Source organism: Mandrillus leucophaeus, unplaced genomic scaffold, assembly GCF_000951045.1.
Source record: "Mandrillus leucophaeus isolate KB7577 unplaced genomic scaffold, Mleu.le_1.0 Scaffold126, whole genome shotgun sequence".
NCBI lineage: Eukaryota > Metazoa > Chordata > Mammalia > Primates > Cercopithecidae > Mandrillus > Mandrillus leucophaeus.
The window spans coordinates 3,459,148-3,478,224 of record NW_012100987.1 but is presented as its reverse complement, the minus strand read 5'-3'; the positions used below and the strand labels follow the sequence as shown (position 1 = coordinate 3,478,224).

General features: G+C 38.3%; 1 protein-coding gene across 1 annotated transcript in view; it reads left to right on the top strand.

The window, feature by feature from the left end:
• Positions 1-17,186, top strand: part of KLF5 (Kruppel-like factor 5 (intestinal)) — a 22,417-nt gene extending 5,231 nt beyond the window's left edge. The window contains exons 2-4 of the mRNA XM_011972017.1: positions 1,674-2,547; positions 3,367-3,426; positions 15,348-17,186. Coding sequence (XP_011827407.1) covers positions 1,686-2,547; positions 3,367-3,426; positions 15,348-15,526 — 1,101 coding nt within the window. The 5' untranslated portion in view covers positions 1,674-1,685 and the 3' untranslated portion in view covers positions 15,527-17,186. The remainder of the gene's footprint in view (positions 1-1,673; positions 2,548-3,366; positions 3,427-15,347) is intronic.
• Positions 17,187-19,077: the final 1,891 nt, after the last annotated feature.

Here is a 19,077-nt window from a genome sequence, read left to right as displayed (position 1 = left end):
TTTCTTCGTGTGCGCGTAAATTTCCTCCTGGAGCCGCGTTGAAAGCTGGCAGTTGGCTTTTACACTTGCCCAGCAGCCGAATTAGAGCAACCGCCTGTTTCTTTCGCCCACGCAGGGAGTCATATAGCCCAGAAAAAAACTTCCCGGGACTTTTAGCCTGTCCCAAGGAAAAAAAAATTGGAAACATACCCACATGCAAACAGCTGGAAGAGCTAAAATCAGAAACCACTAACCGCCGCGGGAGCGCAGTGCACGAAAGGGTTTAGTTCAGTTTATTTCAAGACACTTCATTTAGTAGCCCTTTGGCGTATCGCATATTTGCTACCCAGCGCCTACTCCGTGGGGTCTGTCAGGGTCCTGCTGTGAGAGGGCAGTGGCATTTGTCAGAGATGTGACTCACATGACGTGAGCGTTAATTTTTATTTTTAAATCGTGTCTATCCGGGAAACCCCGTCCGGATCCACACCAAGGTCCGAGATGAAACGCATTTGAAATGAAGTAGTAGCAGAAAATGACTGTCTTATTTACCGATTAAGGTGCCAAGCTAATAGTTCTATGCGCCATTCCATCTAGTTGGTTTTCTTATCTTTCGAAATTTCCTTTTTCAGTGTTAAAAAATGTAGGGTTAAGTTATACTAGGAGAGAAGATAGCTGGAAAAAGCTTGAGGCGACTTGTTACAAGCTGATTTAAAAGCCTAGAAAAGAGATCATCGTTTGAAAAGTATTTGGTTATTTCAGTTTGTCAATTTTCTGCTCTGGAGGCACAAGAAGATAAGGGATGACTGAGCTTTTTACAGAGTAGGGGGGAATGTAGCATTGGCCCACTGAGGAGGACATGATAAATGTTTTGCTGATGACTGTGCTAGGGATACAGCAGCCTCCCCACCCACGGGCTCCTTAGCAGCACTCTAGCAAGGGAGTGATTTTCCCCTAGGTAATTAAAGATCTGTTTTAGATAGGGGTATGAATAGGAACATTTCATTATCATATTAACCAATTACAGGATCTGCTGATTAAAATCAACATTTAGGTCAAATATTGAATGTGAAATTGTTTTGTTTCAGTGGATACAAGGTTTTGCTTAGAACATTGTATTTCTCATTGAACTGTAAACAAGAAAAGACACAGAAGTAGCCAAAGAATAATTTTTATATTACTTTTGAAGTGTCTAGCCAAAGAAACCTTTGCAATATTTTAAAGGTTTGCATAGTTTTTTCTGTAAAAAAACAAAACAAAACAAAAAACACGCTTTTTAATGTTTATGACTTAAACAGAATTGAGGTAGTTTGGCAACATTTCAATAGTGTACTCTAATTGCAAATTTAACTGTGTAATGGGGCAGGGAATCCTGCTTGTACAGGGGTGATACCTTGTTATTGCATCAGAAAGGAATGTTTTCAGTTTGCTTTCTTTTTTTTTCTTGATTTGCGTCTTTCACTTTTGGGGGTGATTGGGGGAGCAGTTTTACCAGTTACACAGTTTCATAAGGTTTTGGTCAACCAATTATTACACAATCGACAAAATAAGCCTGATATGTTTATAAGCAACACTGAGGAGTTTGCCCGAGTACCTTATACAGGGATTGGGGGAATTTTTAGTAGGCGCCGATTGTTTGTCCTTCCCGAGGTGGTGAATCAGGTGGATTATGCATGTTTGTATCTCTTCTTTTTTAGACAAGATGTGAAATGGAGAAGTATCTGACACCTCAGCTTCCTCCAGTTCCTATAATTCCAGAGCATAAAAAGTATAGACGAGACAGTGCCTCAGTCGTAGACCAGTTCTTCACTGACACTGAAGGGTTACCTTACAGTATCAACATGAACGTCTTCCTCCCTGACATCACTCACCTGAGAACTGGCCTCTACAAATCCCAGAGACCGTGCGTAACACACATCAAGACAGAACCTGTTGCCATTTTCAGCCACCAGAGTGAAACGACTGCCCCTCCTCCGGCCCCGACCCAGGCCCTCCCTGAGTTCACCAGTATATTCAGCTCACACCAGACCGCAGCTCCAGAGGTGAACAATATTTTCATCAAACAAGAACTTCCTACACCAGATCTTCATCTTTCTGTCCCTCCCCAGCAGGGCCACCTGTACCAGCTACTGAATACACCGGATCTAGATATGCCCAGTTCTACAAACCAGACAGCAGCAATGGACACTCTTAATGTTTCTATGTCAGCTGCCATGGCAGGCCTTAACACACACACCTCTGCTGTTCCGCAGACTGCAGTGAAACAATTCCAGGGCATGCCCCCTTGCACATACACAATGCCAAGTCAGTTTCTTCCACAACAGGCCACTTATTTTCCCCCGTCACCACCAAGCTCAGAGCCTGGAAGTCCAGATAGACAAGCAGAGATGCTCCAGAATTTAACCCCACCTCCATCCTATGCTGCTACAATTGCTTCTAAACTGGCAATTCACAATCCAAATTTACCCACCACCCTGCCAGTTAACTCACAAAACATCCAACCTGTCAGATACAATAGAAGGAGTAATCCCGATTTGGAGAAGCGACGCATCCACTACTGCGATTACCCTGGTATGTGCTCTTACCTGGTTGAAGCATCAATAGGTTGTGTGTGTGTGTGTGTGTGTGTGTGTGAGAGAGTGTGAGTGAGACTTTAAAATGGCAATTGAATAAATTGCAGTTTTTAATTCTAAATTAAGTGCGCCAGAAAGAGATTAAAGTAGGGTAGGGGAAAATAAGGTTTGGTAGTGAAGTGGAGGTTGTAGGCATCTAGCGTGATGGTAGGTACAAGACTGTCTACAGGATAGATTTAAGAATGGTTTTGATGGCATGTGAGCATATGCTCAGTTTTGAATGAGATACGTGGCCCAAAGTGTAAATTGAAGACAATACATGGAATATATCTACAAGTTACTGGGAAAGCTAGTTTATGATTAATACATGACAAAATTTATTGACTTTGATACATGATATGGCATGACGTGCTAAATGAAAAAACAAATGTGGGAGTACAGAAAATTACAGTCATCTTGGATAATGGCTTAGCATTGTCAGCTCTAGAGCCATTAAAATTTTCCAAAAAACATATAGTAACTCTTAAATTACGGAAGTGCAGCACCTACTGGAATATAAACACAAATTTTCCATTTGTAGTTTGGCTTGATTATCTGCATTCTTTCCTGTTAAAGTGATACAGAAAACAAATCACTTTATGCCTTTAACAGGGTAATGGGGGAGGACTCTTTAAAAAACTTTTAAATCTGAAGCTTCAGATAATCTCATCTAGCATGAGAGATTTCTTCTTTAAAGCCAGATTTTAAACACTGAATCATCAAATGTAAAGATTTCAAAAGGACCTCCAAAGTGACGTGCTGTTCTCCTTTATTTTAGGTTGCACAAAAGTTTATACAAAGTCTTCTCATTTAAAAGCTCACCTGAGGACTCACACTGGTATGTAATTTTCTTGTTAATTCTGTGAGTTGTGTAAATAGTGTAAGTGGTATTCATCCTTTTAAAAGCTAACACGTGTTTGATCTCTTCTTCTGTCAACTTTTTTTTTTTTTTTTTTTTTTTAAATAAATAGCCTACCTTTTCAGCACGGGCTTGGCTCAGAATTCAGTTCCATGAGAAATCTGGTTCCAGGAAGGCCGGTGATGTTCCCTCACTAAGGCCTTCTTGCCCTGTCACCGCTCATAGAATTGATTACCCAAAAACGTAAACAACGATGTTTACTAATGGATTTTAAAACTTGTAATGGCAGTGTTTTGAAGAAAAAAAAAAACTCATTTTCTTCCATAGCACATAATTTTGCTCTGAGAAAGCCATTTTAAACTCTTAAAAACTTTCCCATTGAGCGTGTACAGCATAATTGGTGAAAACATTATCTTTAGTTTCACCTATAGGTTAAAATATCTGTGTTTAGTATGTTTTCTGTGCTTGATGAAAGGTAGGGCTGAAATTGCAGTGTTAAAATCAGGTGGTCAGAAATGGTTTAGAAGCCCCAGCCCAAACTTGGTATGTATGAGAGACTTCATCTTTATTCTAGCTTACATTTCATTGTTGTTTACTTGTGCTTTTAAATTTAGCCACTCTACTTTTGTATTTGCAGTCACTTTTTTTTGACACTGAGTGTTGCTCTGTCGCCAGGCTGTAGTGCAGTGTTGTGATCTCAGCTCACTGCAACCCCTGCCTCCCACGTTCAAGCGATTCTCCTGCCTCAGCCTCCTGAGTAGCTGGGATTACAGGCCCCCCCCACCACGCCCAGCTGATTTTTGTATTTCTAGTAGAGATGGGGTTTCACCATGTTGGCCAGGCTGGTCTCAAACTCCTGACCTCTGCCTTGGCCTCCCAAAGTGCTGGAATTACAGGTGGAAGCCACTGCGCCCAATCAGCACTTTTAAGAACTTTAAAATTTTAAAATTATATCAGAAGCCATTTTAAGATGAAACCAGGTGGCATACCTTAAAGGCCCCCAAATACTCCAAATATTTTCAAATATATAGATGGTTACTAATTGCAATTTTCTTGAAAGAGCAGCCCTAAAGGAAAGAACTTACATAAAGTGATTGTTTTTTTCCCTCAATAAATACAGCCTTACCTAAAGTTCAAAGAATAAGTTTGCTAATAAAAGCAATGACCTAGCAAAATGTATTATTCCATCATTGCTATGGAAACCAAAGTATTCAACAGTTCCTTTGAATGGGTTGTTGGATTAGTGTGAGGACTTGAATCTCCCCAGGCTAGATGTTACTATGGAAATTGAGTTTTGATAAATGAAGTAGTTATCTCTAACTGCTGCATTAAAAAGTAAAAGCCTTTGAACAAAGGTCAGTGCTGAGATAGAGCCCTAAGAGGAATATGGTTGCAGACATTTTGTATGCATGTTAGGAAGCATTGCTTGATATCCCAGTGATAAACACTACTTATTAAAATCTGATGACAGTGTAGTAGATTCCAGGCTTTCTGAGAAACTGCTTTTAAGGAAAAGACATCTTTTGTATTTATCTATGAAATGAGCAGGCTGTTTTGGCCTGAGGTTTTTGCATAGAGACAAACTGATTACATAAGAGGAAGGATCCTTCACAAGCAGCCCAAGGTAGAAATTTTTATAGTTAAACACAAATGAATTAAGCATGTTATAAAAACTCCAACTTAAAGTTTTCAAGATACAAATGACAAGTGCCAGTAAAATATTCCATATAGTAATACCCCAAAATGTCCTTTTACAGAATATAAAGGGAAATATGAAGACATTTGAGCTGTTGTTTTCTTCTCTTGGAAGTCCTTGAAATGAGAGATAGGAGGGAACACATTTTCATGGGGTTAAAGTCTCCTCATAAAAGAGCACAATTGCATATAACGATGTAATCAACTACTTATTGCAGGGATGTAGTCAAACCCATATCTGAATAGCCTTTCACCCCCTGTCAGGGTTTAGTGCCCTGAATGCTTATACCTGCGATTCAGGAACTTGACCTGCTGGCAGATACATTTAATCGTGGGTTGTCTTAACAGTGCTTGTACTAATAAAAACAGACCAAAAAGAAGGCCTGGTTTGGGTCCCTTGCATCAGCTTTTTCACCTGACCATAAACATTGTGGCCTTCAACATCTAATGAATGAGAACATGTAATCCAGTTTAATAAAGTTTTGTTTGATAGTCTTTCAAATGCCTTGGGGAGGGTTTGTAGCAGACTTGTTCATCTGGCTAAACCTGTTCTTGGGTAATCATAGAGCATTGAGGTTGTTTTCTCCTCATTTCTAGTTTCTAGACAATGCCTTTTAAAATTACCTGTTCTCTCATTGCATCCTCCCCACCCATGCCCGCCTGTTGTTTTTAAATTAATGTATCTGAAGCCAGCAAAGGTGTTTTTTCTTTTTTTTCTTCCCTTTAAGGCCCAGGTGGAACAGTTAGAACAGTTTTTCTAAATTCCTTCTCTTATATAATAGCTTTTTTGGGTTTTCTTTCTGTCCTCCTCCTCCCTCTTGGACCATTTATCAGAGGACTTTAAAAACCACACAACAGTTGTATTTGATGACATAAAATACTCTTTAAATGATTGCCGTTTTACAGGCAGAATGTGAAGCACCCTAGCATTTCTTTGGAAAATAATTGTAATTGCTTTAAAATGTCAAGTTACCTTATGTTTTAAAAATAATTTAAGCAATGAAAACAGCCTACATCTGAGTTTAATTACTTCTTCTGGATTTTTAGATTGTAAATGCTTCTTTAACTTGGGTTGCAAATTGAACCTAAGCAAATAATAGTCTTAACAAAACAGAACTTTTTAAGTAATCTGAGATGACAGAGTAGATGATATATCAGTTTCTTAAACCAGAAGTATAGCATTCAAGTCTTCTAAGTTCATATACTTTGATTTCTTTATCAGGACATCGCATATAAATAATACAAAGTTCTGTCTTCTTTGTGTGATTAGACAATACTGGAAACATAATTTGCTTCTATTCTAGAGAATAATTATATTTATTTACATCTGTACATACATAATATAGCATAAGGCCTGTAGAAGCACCCCTTATAGATGTGGATGTTTGCATGTGTTATTTGTAATATGTATGTGTATACATTTATGCCTTTGGTGAGAAATAATTATGACTGCTGCTAGGCAACAGTGTCAATGAGTGGTATATTTCCAATTCAAAATACTTGTACTTTTAACAGCATTTAAATGAACTTTCTACTGAAGTTTATATGCTTCATGATGTCTACAAGGGGCGGAACACATTGCCATCACTCTAAAGTTGTTCCCAAGTACCTAAGAGTCACATACTGTTTTGTCTTTATAAATCAACATGACTGATGCACTGTCTATTGCAACCAGTATTACATGGTGACATACCTTACTTTTTTCTTTAATATCATAATGAATATTTAAAATAATGTCAAGTTTGCAAAGGTTTGAGGCCGAAAGAAGTTAAAATCAGTAGGAAAAAATATTGACTGTATCCTCAAACAAAAATTTGTAGAAATTTAAAAAGTTCTTTCTGGAGAAAACATTCTGAAAAAGTAAGCCACGAACTCAACACAGAATGTTTGAAGTCCTAGCAGTTTTCTTTATGTGCATGGATATGCACTTAACCTTAGAGAATATGCTAAAGCTGTTGGGAAATCAGGGTACGGTAACGTTTCTAGATTTTTTTTCCCCCCAGTTTCAGCTATCTGGAACAGGGCAGGAAATTAGCATTTGTACAAAGAAAGTCTTTGAACAACGCACACACTTGGCTCAAGTATTCCTCAGACCCAGACTCCATGTGCTGCCTATTCTGTGTATACTAAGTGATCCCAGAGTGGTTTACTAGAGATTGACAGTGGAAAAGGACAATTTGAAACATGCCCATAAGAGAAAATGGAAACATTGTACAAATAACATAGGAACACAAAATGGACTCTTTTTTTTTTGTGAGATGAAGTCTCGCTCTTGTCCCCAGGCTGGAGTGCAATGGTGTGATCTCGGCTCACTGCAGCCTCCACCTCCTGGGTTCAGGCGATTCTCCTGCCTCAGCCTCCCGAGTAGCTGGGATTACAGGTGCCTGCCACCACGCCTGGCTAATTTTTGTATTTTTAGTACAGACGGGGTTTCACCATGTTGGCCAGGCTGGTCTTGAACTCCTGAGCTAGGTGATCCACCCGCCTCAGCCTCCCAAAGTGCTGGAATTACAGGCGTGAGCCACTGTGCCTGGCGCACAAAATGGACTCTTAAAGCACTGTGTTCAAGATTCTCTGTTTAGGAAAGAGTTCCACATTAAGTCCTGGAAAGACTTTTTAGTGGAAGCCCGGTTTGTAAAGGGGTTACATTCCCATTTTCTGCCTTACTGTCTTTTGCAGAAGGCTTTATTGCTTACTGACGTGTGTAGTAAGATGTTATTAGGTATACTTTATATAAATCTCTACTTGAGATTTGCTGCTGAATATATTGAGTTTCAGTTTGGGTACTAAAAAATCCTTAGGTATGAATTTCTCTTCTAGGGCCTGGCGCAGTGGCTCACACCTGTAATTCTAGTACTTGGGAGGCCGAGGCAGGTGGATCACCTGAATTCAGGGGGGGTTCGAGACCAGCCTGGCCAACATGGTGAAACCCCATCTCCACTAAAAATACAAAAATTAGCCAGGTGTGGTGGCACATGCCTGTAGTCCCAGTTACTCAGGAGGCTGAGGCAAGATACTCACTTGAACCCAGGAGGTAGAGGTTGCGGTGAGCTGAGATCATGCCACTGCACTCCAGCCTGGGCTACAGAGTGAGACTCCATTTCAAAAAAAAAAAAAAAATTTCCTTTTTAGGTCTTTGCTCCAAAGTCATTTTTCATGGAATATATTAAGTATAGCTTTTGATTTTAAAATCTCAATAATATTTGGCTGGGCCTGGTGGCTCACACCTGTAATCCTAGCTCTTTGGGAGGCAGAGGCAGGTGGATCACCTGAGTTCAGGGGTTCGAAACCAGCCTGACTAACATAGTGAAACCCTGTCTCAACTAAAAATACAAAAATTAGCTGGGCATGGTGTCTCATGCCTATAGTCCCAGCTACTTGGGAGGCTGATGCAGTAGACTCGTTCGAACCCAGGAGGTGGAGGTTGCGATGAGCTGAGATCATGTCACTACACTCCAGCCTGGACAACAGAGCGAGACTCTGTCTCAAAAAAATAAAATAATAATAATCGATAATATTGACAATAAAGATATTTTCATTGTAGGTACTTACTAAAAGGAACATTCAATGTTCTGAACATTAGTTACTCTTTTCTATGTGTGTGTGGAACTGTGGGAACAGGGTTAAAGGCTTTTTAGGAAAACTGTATACAAAGGTTTTCACTTTGGGCCTTAATGGATGGAGATCTTCCAATGTGAATTGAGAAATATATTAATAGTGGTTACATGTGTAACCTGTTTTATTGGTAGAGGTAACCCAGGCAAAAACTTTTTTCAGGAAGAGATTTAGGACTCAATGGTTTTTTGAGTCTCTATTTGAAACCTATTTCAGAGGAAGTATCACATTTGTGTTAGATTAGATTTTATTAAACATTCTTTTCATTCTTTTCAATTTTTTCATTTGCAGCTTTGAAATTTATTTTCTGTATTGATAATTTCAAACAGAATTTTTTTTTTTTTTTTTTTTTTAAGTAGTAGCTTAAGAGACTTGCTGGTTCAGACCCCAGGAAAGGTATTTATGAGCATGAAAGCTCTTAGAAGCAATTTCTTTTTAATGACTCACTGGGAAGATTAAACTTTGCTTTTAGGACTTGTTCTTTCATCTGAAAAACATTTACATAGGAAATTGATTAAACATTGTTTAGAGATGATAAAGCTTATCAAAGGTTAAGAAGTATAATTTGATTCAGCAAATATTTTTTACTGGTTTTGTGGAGAATCCAAATACGAATAATCTCTTCTTGCCCTTTTATTCTTAACCTAGTGGGAGAAGATCGTTCATAAATAGACTAAATAGAATTGCTGGAGTGGAGATAGAAGTAATTAGTCTTGAAAGCAGAGAGTAATGTTTTTAAAAAATAATAATACAGTCACCCAAGAATTTGGCAGATATTTTTGGTCCTATAGAATGTAGTAGCTGTTTACTTGATGACCTACATCATTTCTGGTGAAAGATTAGAAATAATGTCCTACTTTAGTAAAAGTCCTCCGTAGCAGCGTTCCCAGTCTGTTAGCCAGTATTATTTATATTCAAAGATCTCAAACAACAGCTCTTACTAAGGATAAGTTACAGTTTTAGAAGGACACAGTAGGTAACTTTTACCAAAAAATACCTATACAGAAGAAGAAATTTATTTTTGGCTACTTTATGAAAAGGTAAACCTTTACGAGTTGGGAGGAGACCTACTAGTCAGGGTCACCATGTGAAGTGCAAATTAAAGGGAAGGTTATCTAGTACTCATTCCATACTGGGAAAAAATGAAAATAGAGGATTTTTCTGTTTTGCTTCCCAAAAAAAGGTGAAATTCTTCGACACTTTTTAATGTCAGTGTGAACTCCCATAGTAAGAAAGTGAATCCGAGTGTTGTCTCGTTGTCAGGAGACTTGAAGAATTGGTATTTCATTTCATTAACTCTATTAGTGACAGGGGATAGTCTTCATAATGTTTACTGGGAACCCTGAGGAGAAGTAGCAGTGGTTCAGGAGTCCAGAGATTCCAGACATCTGCTAGGATGTAGACTGTAAGTGTAACCCCTGACATCGTGTTCCCACCTATTCCCTCTTTGGGTTTGGCAGATCAGTGCTTTCTGACCCTGGGAGAAGTCCCCTCACTGCCTTTGACCAGCACTAGGGCTCTAGTATGCCTTGGCTTTCCTGAAGTCCAGTCCAGTTCTACGTAGGAAAATTTGTTTATACAGAGTTTATTTATCCCTGTATAACTTCAGAATGGACAATAACTGATTCTGATTATTTTCTCCGGAAGAGGCTCAAAACATGGTTCTCACCTAAAAGCATATTATCTGATTACCCTCAGTGGTCCTAGGCAGGGCAAAGCCAGGCAAAGCCCTGCTGCAGGAGGGTCCACAGAAGAAGAAAAAGCTGACAGCCTGAAAAGAACCTTTTATGCCTTCCCTCCTTTTCATTAATCAGAATAACTGAGTTGTTTTCAAGATGCATTAGGGAAAGTGTGGCATTACAGCAGGAATAGAAGATAGTCTCTGCCCTTGAAGAACTTTTAAAAGCTAGTTAAGGAGGCAAAATACAAGTATTCGAAGCCTTCCTAAAGCAGTATATGTGCAGGTGCAAATCGATAGCTCAACAGAAATTTAAGTGATGGGGATACAGAAAAGTGAAATGATTTCTCCTGGCCTGTTCAGAGGCTTTCTAGAAGGAGTGAGGTATCGGCAGAGGCTTTCTAGAAGGAGTGAGGTATCGGACTTTAAAGAAAGTGATAAACATGAATTGAGGAGAAAAGGAAAGGAATTTATCTTTCATTGTTTTTTTTTGTTTGTTTTTCGTTTTTGTCAATCAGCTTCCCTAGGTTGAATGGGCACAATATTGATGGTGTTATCTGGTAAATAATTAGATGCATTTACAAATGCTAATCATACTAATCTTTGATATGGACCTTCTGTTCCAAGTATAGGAAATCTGTGACAATGAGTTTTAATAGAAGGTGTTTGGATGGAAAATTACCGGCATAGATATAAAAATATGAATTCGTGAGCTAAAATCATCCTACTTTATCTCTTTTCTTAGATATCTAAATCATTCTCCTATGAATTTCTTTAATAAGTGTTTCCTATTTTTTTCCCTTTTGGTTTTTAGAAGCAAATCTAATAGCCTGTTTCAGAGACTAAATTTCATAAGTCTCAAATGATGGGAAAAATCTAATTATTATTGAATTGCATGAAAATATTTTTCTCTTGAAATAAGAGCTCATTTTGAGCTTCAAGGACTCTTAAGTTCTAAGAGTTTAGATTAGGTTGAAATAATTTATTCTACTTTAAAAGTTTACATTGTTTAGGTTCCCAGAACAAGATACAGATTTTTAAGTTCTTTGAGGCCAGAAACTAAGTCTTATTTGTGTTTTGCAAGGCATTTAGTACAAGTTACACCTTCACTAATAAACAGTGACTTTAATTCTCATGGTATTTTAGTTTTTATTGATTGAGTTGTCTTTTAGTCACCAGAAAGGAAACCGATGTGCAAATTTGCTACAATAAACTTAAAAAAAATTATCTAAAATAACTTTTAAGATAAATATTTCCATCAGTGATTTTTGTTCTTTCGTTAGAAGAATCTATGTAGAACATTTTAGGGTAAGGCCTTGGTATGAGTCTATTGAATGTGTTCAGCAGAGCAGAGAAACTTCCCATTCCATTGTGATAGGTTCAGAAGTCATTTTAAAATCTGTTCAGAGGGGGGAAAAAAAAGACAATTTTCAGTTTGTTGCTGAGGATTTTTAAAATGGCTTACAAACATGTTCCACTAACCCACTGAAATTCAGTTACCCTGGGGGAAAGGAGCTATTGTTAGGTGTTAGGTGATACCTGGGAATTGCCAATACCTGACTGAACAGTGCTCAGGACCCCGCAGGTCCCACAGAGGCTGGCTCTGCCAAGTTGTGCCCTGTGTTTCAGATCATCTGGGGTGCAAGGCCTGCTGTGATTCCATTAAGCCATTCCTTGGCTGACCTTCACAAGTGGCTTTAGAATATGGAAATAAATTTGAACAATATGTATGTGTTCCTTAAATCATTCAAAGAGAGTGTATTAGTGTTTGCTAATGGAAGATTTAAGTGGGACATTAAGGAAAAGTGGCAGACCGGGATTCTTAATGTGGAGCTCATCGTTTTGCTTCTAACTCACGGGGTTATTGTGAGGAAGCGAGAGAATGAGAAGCACCTCGCTCTGGAGTATGTGCTCCATGGCTGCTGGTGCCTGCTCCCTTTTCTTTTTACTGGTAATGTTTCTGCTTAACATTTTTGTAAAGTATGTTAATGACTTTATCAGCATGGATAGTATGTATGTTTAACTTGAACATAGTTTTCAAAGATTAGAGATTCTAGCAAAATACTCCTGTAATTTAAAAACAGAATGAGAAAACACATACTTTGAGATAAAGTTGGAGCTTGTTTTCTGTGCTGTACAAACTTGTCACTTTTTTCTTTTTGCCTTTGGAAAGTTTCACGTTAACAGCATGAGAACTTAAAAATACAGTTGATGTTGAAAGAGCTTAACTAAATATTTTAAATTGGTGGTATTGGAAAGAGATTCTGTAAAAATCCAATTAAACTTTTGAAAGCTCTATCCTGTTGAAATATAACTTAAAGGAAGTCAGTTTGGTTTCCCAGAAGTACTGTGCATAGTGTTTCTGGCTGAGGAAGAAAGGCCCAAGTCTGCTGTTTGGCCAGAAATTGGGTACCAGCTTCCTCTACGATGTTTTACTTGAACGGTGTTGACACTTGAACAAATCCCATAGAAACTGCCCCAAGTGGGGGATAGTTGTCCTTACTTTTATGGTAAGACTTGGCCCCAGTAACTAACATTCCAGACACTGGTAGTATTATTGGCTGAATAATCTATAGATGTGCATAAATTGAGAGCAAAACCCCAAATGTTTTAGAAACTTTAATGGCTACCGTATTTCAAGCAATCAGTAAAGTAAACTTTAAAAAATACTGGTGCAGTTTATTGCTTCATAGCCAATAAAAATAGTGAACAAAAAGAGTCTAGTGTCCCTTGTTTCTTACATAAACTCTGAAAATTCAGTTCTGCTATTTAATTATTAAATTCAAAAGACTAGAATGATTTCTTTTAAAATTGGGAGCACTATAGGAATTTTTTTCCTTGTCTCAGACATCAGAAATAGCTTTTTCTTTCCATTAAATGACAGTAAAGTATTTAACCAATATGTTTGTTTCTGTGGTTTATTTTTCACAGGGAACAAAAACTAATAGTACTGTGCAAAATTATTTTTTGTGATGATTTACATCTATAAATGTGATATCTATATTTACTACTGGTGTTAAAATATTTTTATATATCAAATATGTGATTGTAAGTGCAAGAACGTGATCTATACTTTGTTTCATAAAAGGCTTGAATGTCTTAGGTTAAATTTCTGGTTCCAGTTTCCTATGAGGGGAGGAAAAATTCTAGAATTGAGATGTGCGTTTTTAAAGTGGATTGATAGGAATCAGAAAGGGAATTAAAACCAAAACTGAGTCAGAGGCAGAGGAGAGAAGAGAGGAAGTATGGCACAGCAGTTCCATACCATGGGAAATGCAGGTGAAATCTGAAGGGAAGGAAATTGGGACCACTTTCATGTGGTCTGTTTTGGCACTTTCTTCTTTGTCCCTATGGGATTTTGTCTGAGAGTCAGAGTGGTTATCAGGACAATGAAAATATTAACCACAAATTGTAGAAATCTCAGTTGATGAGGACAGGGTCTTTTAAAGTTTAGACTGACTTGGTTAATCCTACAACTTCCTGAACATGATACTGCTAAATTAGGCAGAAAGGTTGTGCAGTTTCTGTTTCGTCAGAACTAAACAAGTGTTCAAAGCAACTCTGAGGTTGCTCCCTCTCAGAAGAAAACATTTTTGTAAGGGAGTTTAAGAGGTAAAAAGGTATCTGTATAAAACTCAGCAGTAAGCCAATAATATTTTAATGTACAAATTGATCTCACAAATTCTTATCAAAAAAATAAAATTCATAGAAAATCATAAAATCATAAATGTAGGAACTGCTAGTTAATGCTCACTGAAAGAACGTTTTGGTATTTATTCCTACTGGAATACATGATCTCCAGTAGGATTCATTCACCAACAGTGAATTAAGACTACATTATGAATATTTAGTAGTTTTGAAAGTTAAACAGCTGGCAAACTTTGGAGAGCATTAGGAATAATATACATTACAAGATGGGAGGGAGGAACATACCAACTCACTACTCAAGGGAAGAGAACTGTGGACGAATGGAATGGGTAGGTTGAACAATTTCAGACTTTCAGAGGTATATTACACATGTGAGCTCCATGAGGCCAGCCGTTTTTATTTTGTTAACCGTTGTATCGCAAGTATTTGGGACAGTTCCTGGCCTATAATAGATGCTTGGTGAGAATTGTTTATAGAATGAATTTTGGGCGCAACACTTGACAAAGGAAAACTAAATACAAGTCAACAAATGTCACAGTTGTTACAGTTGTTTCATGGTCTAACCTTTTTACCAATGTGAAGTTATCAGTACCAGAGTGTTTTGCTTCAGTCTGCAAAAAGAGGGTGTGAAGATGTGTGTGAATCTCAAAGAGTGAATGCCCTAATAGTCCATTTTGGAGGCCATGTGTTCAAGTGAACTGATTTATGAGCTGCAAGCTTCAACCTGGCTAATTTAGAAACATCTAGTACCAGTTTCTGGTTAAGCAATTGTGGTACATGAAATTCATTGTATAGGTGATTCGTGCAACAGCTTCCGAATTTTTTCCTCCCTCATCCACCTTACAGCCATTAGTCCTATAATAATTTAATTTGGGTTTGTTGGTATAGAAACTGTATTTGCACAATAATGATAAAGCCACTCAGGCTCATCTAGTCATTTCCTGGATTTATGTGTGTAGGAGTACATAAAAATAAGGGCACTGAATCATTTCGCATTTGCCTAAAATTGCTTTTCTTCAGTTGTTCAAAGGTACACAAAATGGTTTTTTCTTTATAAGGTAAAAAATACTTGGAGGTTATAAGAAATAACTCTTAACTAGCTTACTCTGAGTGGCTTTGATATGTATTTACTCATAATGGAATTCATGAGCTTTCCTTCCTTCGCTTGGCCAAGATTTTTTTTCTTTGAAATTCCTTCTCCAGTGTTATCTAGGATGTTTGCATTACAAGCAGGCCGCCTCACCTCCTTTGTTCGTTGTCACAGGTGAAAAGCCATACAAGTGCACCTGGGAAGGCTGCGACTGGAGGTTCGCGCGATCGGATGAGCTGACCCGCCACTACCGGAAGCACACAGGCGCCAAGCCCTTCCAGTGCGGGGTGTGCAACCGCAGTTTCTCGCGCTCCGACCACCTGGCCCTGCACATGAAGAGGCACCAGAACTGAGCGCTGCCCATGCCACCCGACCCGTTCCAGGTCCCCGGGCTCCCTTTCAAACAACAAACCTAACTGTTCCTATATATATATATATATATATATATATAAAAAAAGAAAGGAAAACAACAAAAACTGGAAATGTATATTTTGTATATTTGAGAAAACAGGGAATACATTGTATTAATACCAAAGTGTTTGGTCATTTTAAGAATCTGGAATGCTTGCTGTAATGTATATGGCTTTACTCAAGCAGATCTCATCTCATGACAGGCAGCCACATCTCAACATGGGTAAGGGGTGGGGGTGGAGGGGAGTGTGTGCAGCATTTTTACCTAGGCACCGTCATTTAATGTGACAGTGTTCAGTAAACAAATCAGTTGGCAGGCACCGGAAGAAGAATGGATTGTATGTCAAGATTTTACTTGGCATTGAGTAGTTTTTTTCAATAGTAGATAATTCCTTAGAGGTATACAGTGTACCTGGCAATTCACAAATAGCCATTGAACAAATGTGTGGGTTTTTTAAAAATATATACATATATGAGTTGCCTATATTTGCTATTCAAAATTTTGTAAATATGCAAATCAGCTTTATAGGTTTATTACAAGTTTTTTAGGATTCTTTTGGGGAAAAGTCATAATTCTTTTGAAAATAACCGTAAATACACTTACAGTTAGAATTTGTGGTAAGATACCTCTCAACATTACCAAAATCATTTCTTTAGAGGGAAGGAATAATCATTCAAATGAACTTTAAAAAAGCAAATTTCATGCACTGATTAAAATAGGATTATTTTAAATACAAAAGGCGTTTTATATGAATTATAAACTGAAGAGCTTAAAGATAGTTACAAAATACAAAAGTTCAACCTCTTACAATAAGCTAAACGCAATGTCATTTTTAAAAAGAAGGACTTACGATGTCGTTTTCACATATGACAATGTTGCATTTACGATGCAGTTTCATGTACCGAAACGTTGAATTGATGATGCAGTTTTCATATATCGAGATGTTCGCTCCTGCAGTACTGTTGGTTAAATGACAATTTATGTGGATTTTGCATGTAATATACAGTGAGACACAGTAATTTTATCTAAATTACAGTGCAGTTTAATCTCTTAATACTGACTCAGTGTCTGCCTTTAAATATAAATGATATGTTGAAAACTTAAGGAAGCAAGTGCTACATATATGCAATATAAAATAGTAATGTGATGCTGATGCTGTTAACCAAAGGGCAGAATAAATAAGCAAAATGCCAAAAGGGGTCTTAATTGAAATGAAAATTTAATTTTGTTTTTAAAATATTGTTTATCTTTATTTATTTTGTGGTAATATAGTAAGTTTTTTTAGAAGACAATTTTCATAACTTGATAAATTATAGTTTTGTTTGTTAGAAAAGTTGCTCTTAAAACATGTAAATAGATGACAAACGATGTAAATAATTTTGTAAGAGGCTTCAAAATGTTTATACGTGGAAACACACCTACATGAAAAGCATAAATTGGTTGCTGTTTTGCTTCTTTTTCCCTCTTATTTTTGTATTGTGGTCATTTCCTATGCAAATAATGGAGCAAACAGCTGTATAGTTGTAGAATTTTTTGAGAGAATGAGATGTTTATATATTAACGACATTTTTTTTTTTTGAAAATAAAAAGTGCCTAAAAGATGTATGTTGTGCTTTTCTTCTTTACCTGCAATAAAGGGTCTGATCAGGGCAGTTAGTGAGAAATCAATTCCACACATTTGTAGAAGAGCCACAGTGAACCCGTATGTACTTAAGACAGGGATTTATTTTTTGAGACGGAGTCTCGCTCTGTCACCCAGGCTTGAGTGCGGTGGCGCTCACTGCAACCTCCGCCTCCCAGGTTCAAGTGATTCTCCTGCCTCAGCCTCCCGAGTAGCTGAGATTACAGGCGTACGCCACCACGCCTGGCTAATTTTTGTATTTTTAGTAGAGACAGGGTTTCACCATATTGGCCAGTCTGGTCTTGTGAACTCCTGACCTCGTGATCCACTCGCCTCAGCCTCCCAAAAGTGCTAGGATTACAGGCATGAGCCACTGCGCCCAGCTGGGGGATTTATTTTTTAAATATGATTGGCACAAAGGGAGTCACAATTCACGAATCTGGCCACATAATGCACGAGACCACCGTCAGCATCCTTGGTTGAAAACAGCATACAGTTAACTTGCATGTCCTAGTCTGGAGATTTTGTCGTCAGAGGAAAGCAAAGCAAGAATTGGTGTAACACTTAAAAAAAAAATTTATAATTTGGTTTTATTCCGCAGCAACAAGTACACCTAGAACCTACATCTTGGTTTCTTTTTCTTTTTTTTTTCTTTTTTTTGAGACTATCACACAGGCTGGAGTGCAGTAGCGTAATCTTGGCTCACAGCAACCTCCACCTCGGGTTCAAGGGATTGTCCTGCTTCAGCCTTCTGAGTAGTTGGGGTTACAGACACGTACCACCATGCCCAGCTAATTTTTGTATTTTTTGTAGAGATGGGATTTCACCATGTTGGCCAGGCTGGTCTCAAACTCCTGACCTCAAGTGATCCACCCTCCTTGGCCTCCCAAAGCACTGGGATTACAGGCTTCAGCCACCACGCCCGGCCTAGGTCTCGTTTTTATTATTACTTTTAATTATACTTTAAGTTCTGGTGTACATGTGCAGAATGTGCAGGTTTGTTACATAGGTATACACATGCCATGGTGGTTTGCTGCACCCATCAACCCGTCATCAACATTAGGTATTTCTCCTAATGCTCTCCCTCCCCCAGCCCCCAACCCCCTGACAGGCCCCAGTGTGTGATGTTCCCCTTCCTGTGTCCATGTGTTCTCATTGTTCAATTCCCACTTACGAGTGAGAACATGCAGTGTTTGGTTTTCTGTTCTTGTGTTAGTTCGCTGAGAACGACGGTTTCCTAGATCTTGGTTTCTAATACCATTGTCCAATTTTTTAAAAAATGAGCTCCTTAGAGAAACAGCTGATTCTAAGACTGGAGTGGGAAACATGCCAGTCCAGGGCATCCTGTAGTGTAAGAAAGTGATATATCAGAAGGAATATAGGAAGCGATGAAAAAGAAAACCTGGCTGGATACGGTGGCTCACACCTGTAATCCCAGCACTTTGGGAGGCCAAGGCAGGCAGATAACCTGAGGTCAGGAGTTCAAGACCAGCCTGGCCAACATGGTGAAACGCCGTCTCTACTAAAACTACAAAAAGTAGCCGGGTGTGGTGGCAGCCGGGTGTGGTGGCAGGTGTCATCCCAGCTACTTGGGAGGCTGAGGCAGGAGAATCGCTTGAACCCAGGAGGCAGAGGTTGCAGTGAGCCGAGATCGTGCCACCGCACTCCAGCCTGGGGGACAAGAGCAAGACTCCATCTAAAAAAATAAATAAATAAAGTGAAGAAAAATCAGTAGTATCACTATTACATATTCTCACAATAAATGTTATGGGGGAGGGATCCCCAGTGTTCTCAGATCTGAAGTAAAAACTGCAGTTATGTATTTTGGCAACATGTTTATTCAGTCTCATTATTTGACTACTTACTCTTCC